Source organism: Jaculus jaculus, chromosome 9 (genome assembly GCF_020740685.1).
Source record: "Jaculus jaculus isolate mJacJac1 chromosome 9, mJacJac1.mat.Y.cur, whole genome shotgun sequence".
NCBI lineage: Eukaryota > Metazoa > Chordata > Mammalia > Rodentia > Dipodidae > Jaculus > Jaculus jaculus.
In genome coordinates, this window is record NC_059110.1 from 135,335,637 (window position 1) to 135,339,561 (window position 3,925).

Below are 3,925 nucleotides of genomic sequence, written 5' to 3' on the forward strand. Positions count from 1 at the left end.
GAGTACAGACCTGCATTCGAAGTGCTGATCGCACCTTCCCCATCACGGCAGATTATGTGTTAGATCTGATGAGTGTCAGATTTGCCATTCTGAAATCAGCTATATTTTGGGGTTGTCATTTGTTGCTTCCTGATTTTTTTTTATTAGAGAAGCCATTTTGTTCTTCATTGTATGCCAGATTATATAATAAATTAAAACTCACAGTGAACCAAACTTTCTTTGTACAGAGTATTAAAATACAATCTCGTTTGTAAAATGAAATCATACATATATAGTGGTGCTCATAAATACGCTAACCCAAAGGCTATACAATAATGGGAAACCTTAATGAGACAAATTAAGACACTTCTGTATTTTCAGTTTCATCGAACATCAAAAGCTACCAATCTTTTTGTCCTTTTCTGGTACATTATTCTGTATCCACACTGTCTACATCTGACTGGATCCCTGAATTTGATTTCATTTTGGGGGTGACAGTCTCCACATATATAGATCATTGGCTGCTTCTTTGGGGGTTGGACCCCCTTCTGGGTTTCCGTTGCTAATCTCTACGCAGCCCACGGGCGCTTCCCTCCGCAAGGGCACGCACACTCCTGCCCCGTCCTCAGACACAACCTGCTTCCTGATTTATAGTGCCTTTGTCTTTTCTTGTGTCATTCATGGGGACAGGGTCTCAACTGGCCACAGGTTGACCTGGAACAGACCAGAAATCTCAGCTTCCCAGTTGACAGGATTAAGAGTGTGGGGCAGCACAAATTCTTAGGGACTTTGACTTTATGGGATGATCTGTTTGTTTTAATACCCATTCTTAAATAAATACTCCATGCTGGATTTAAAAAAAAAAAAAAAAGCTGGGCTGGAGAGATGGCTTAGTGGTTAAGCACTTGCCCGTGAAGCCTAAGGACCTCAGTTCAAGGCTCAATTCCCCAGGACCCACGTTAGCCAGATGCACAAGGTGGCGCATGCATCTGGAGTTCGTTTGCAGTGGCTGGAGGCCCTGGTGTGCCCATTCTCTCTCTTTCTCTCTTTCTCTCTTTCTCTCTTTCTCTCTTTCTCTCTCCTCTCTCTCTCTCTCTCTCTCTCTCTCTCTCTCTCTCTCTCTCTCTCTCTGTATCTATCTCTATCTCTTTGTCTATCTATCACTCTCAAATAAATAGATAAAAATAAAATAATTAAAAAATTTTTAAAAAGCTGCAGCACAACATGCTATCATACATTATAATGAAAATTATGACTTGGAGGCAAACGAGAGAAAAGACTATAACGGGTGCAGTTAGGGTAAGGCAGTTTAAAAAAGACCTCCTATGGAAGAATACAAGGTGCTGGCCAGAAATTTGCATGTTGATTTTTTTTTTTTCATTTTTTGAGGTAGAATCTTGCTCTAGCTCAGGCTGACCTGGAATTCAGTATGTAGTCTTAGGGTGGCCTTGAACTTGTGGTGATCCTCCCAAGTGCTGTGATTAAAGGCGTGCGCCACCATGCCCGGCTGCATGTTTAAATTTAAGATCATAGAGCAAAAGTACTTCTAGCTGATGATAAAGACCACGATGGTTAACTAGACGGGATTAAGAGACCATCACTGAGAACTAGAAGGTAAGAAATTTGGAGGATAAGTTGTTGGATGAGTTTTCCATATGGTGTCTGGAGTTCCTTGTAATGACACCAGGAATTTGGGTGGAAAGGAAGACTGTTGATTAATGGTGGGCCATGGGACAAACTCCTGAGGTGACTACAAAATCTGTACATAACAAAATAAAAGGAAGCTATATTTCATAATCTCAAGAGTAGAGGTTTGGGTATGGTTTGAAAGCAGTTATTTCAATGTTGGAAAATGCCAAGTGTTGAGACATTGGGATATAGAAATGAGCAGCATTCTCTCCCTCTCTCTCTCTCTCTCTCTCTCTCTCTTTCTCTCTCTCTCTCTGTCTCCTCCTATGTCTTTCTCTCTCTCAAATAAATAAATAATTTTAAAAAAAAAAAGAAAGAAAATGAGAGGCTAGGGATAATGGCACATGCCTTTAATCACTGCACTTGAGAGGCAGAGGTAAGAGAATTGCCATGAGTTCCAAGCCACCCTGAAACTACATAGTGAATTCCAGATCAACCTGGGCTAGAGTGAAACCTTATCTCAAAAAAAAAAAAAAAAAATGAAAGAGAGATGAGAGGAAGAGAAGAAGAAAATAGAGAAAGGAAGGAAGGGAAGAAAGAGAAGGCAACAAAGGAGAGAAGAAAGAACAAAAAAGGAAGGGAGAGGAGAGAGAAAGAAATTCATACTAAGAATAGGCAAAGTCTGGGGCTGAGGGATGGTTCAGTGGTTAGGGGTACTTGCTTGCAAAGCACCCCGGGAAGCTGCATACAAAGTAGTACATGTGTCTACATTCATTTGCAGCAGCAAGAGGCCCTGGTGCACCCATGCATTGACATAAGCCCACACAAATAAGCAAATAAATGAAATTTAAAATCAGCTGGGTGTGGTGGCACATGCTTTGAATCCTAACACTCGGGAGACTGGGGTAGCAGGATCACTGTGAGTGTGAGGCCAGCCTGAGACTAATTCTAGGTCAGCCTGGGCTAAAGCAAAAAATTGTTAAAAAATAAAAAATAAATAAAGGTTGCAGGTGGCAAAGATAAGTGTGGTTTCCACCTTCATATTGAGGAACTAAAAGCAAATCCATTGTCAAACAAGCTTGTCAGCTTTGTTTCTCAACCATGGTTGTGATAGCTTGTGATTCCCTGTGTACCTCTCTCTAGCACTGTGCATTAAACTCATATATTTAGTTTCCCTGTATAAGAAATAGTCAGCTTAGGAGATTGCGTCTAAGTTCCTAGTCACCTTTATAGGAGGAAACCCAGGATCTACACTGGGTGGTAGTTACTGTCAAGGAGACAGAAAGCAGGCCCACTAACTATCTAAGGCATGACAGATCAAGGCTGAGTTTGAAAAATAAAAATAAAAAGGCTCTACCAAGGAACATCATGGAAGAGGGGGAAGAAAGAATGTAAAAGCCAGATGATGAGAAGGAGCGTGTGTAATACTATCTTCTGGGTATGAAGTGGCCATTGCATTTACAAGCTCACTGTGGCTGTCATTACCTATACAAGTCATGGATAGTGGAGTGAAAAGAAAGAGAAACACACCAAAATAGAAGAGGAACTAGTTGGAGAGCAAAAGGAGGTGAAGGGTTCAGTGGAAGAGATGGGGAAGGGGGATTTAAAAAAGAAAGTAAAGGGGGTGCTGGAGAGATGTCTTAGGCTAAGGAGCTTGCTGCAAAGCCAAAGGACCCAGGTACGATTCCCCAGGACCCACATAAGCCAGATGCACAAGGTAACACATGCATCTGGAGTTCGTTTACAGCAGCTGGAGGCACTGATGTCCCCATTCTCTCTCTATGTGCCTCTTTCTCTCTGTCCATCCTTCTCTCTCTGTCTCTCTCTCTCACACATAAAAAAAGAAAATAAGTAAAGGGAGGGGATTATAATCAATATATTATGAACATGTATGAAAATTATCAATTAAAATGTTTTTTAAAGGCTCTAGAGAAAACCCTTGTGGTACCACGACATGATTAAGAAAACCGCCCTCCCCACACACACACGCTCAAAAACTGACTGCTGCTCTCACAGTGCATAACGCATAACCCCATGGGGAATACCAGCAAGAATGGGGCTAGGGAAGAGGGAAATTACGGTACCAACACATGATGTACCCATACAAAGACTTTCCTTAATAAAGAAAGAAAACTGCAAAAGCAGATTCTAATTTTCACATGGAAGTATTTTGTAATAGCAGTGTTTCCCTTGTTGGCATGTTCCATGACTATATATGCTTACTAATCCTAACTTTGATCACTGTTGTTTTCTTTTCTTTTTTTCTTTCTTTTTTTGTTTTGTTTTTCGAGGTAGGGTCTCACTCTAGCCCAGGCTG

At 41.1% G+C, this 3,925-nt stretch overlaps 1 protein-coding gene across 1 annotated transcript; it reads right to left on the reverse strand.

Moving 5' to 3' along the window:
* Window positions 1–362: 362 nt before the first annotated feature.
* LOC123463557 (DNA-directed RNA polymerases I, II, and III subunit RPABC4-like) lies at window positions 363–3,090 on the reverse strand. Its single transcript, XM_045159575.1, has 2 exons — window positions 3,079–3,090; window positions 363–548 (listed from the first exon to the last, which is right to left on the reverse strand). The coding sequence occupies exons 1-2, from the start codon at window positions 3,088–3,090 to the stop codon at window positions 363–365; spliced, it is 198 nt and encodes a 65-aa protein (XP_045015510.1).
* Window positions 3,091–3,925: the final 835 nt, after the last annotated feature.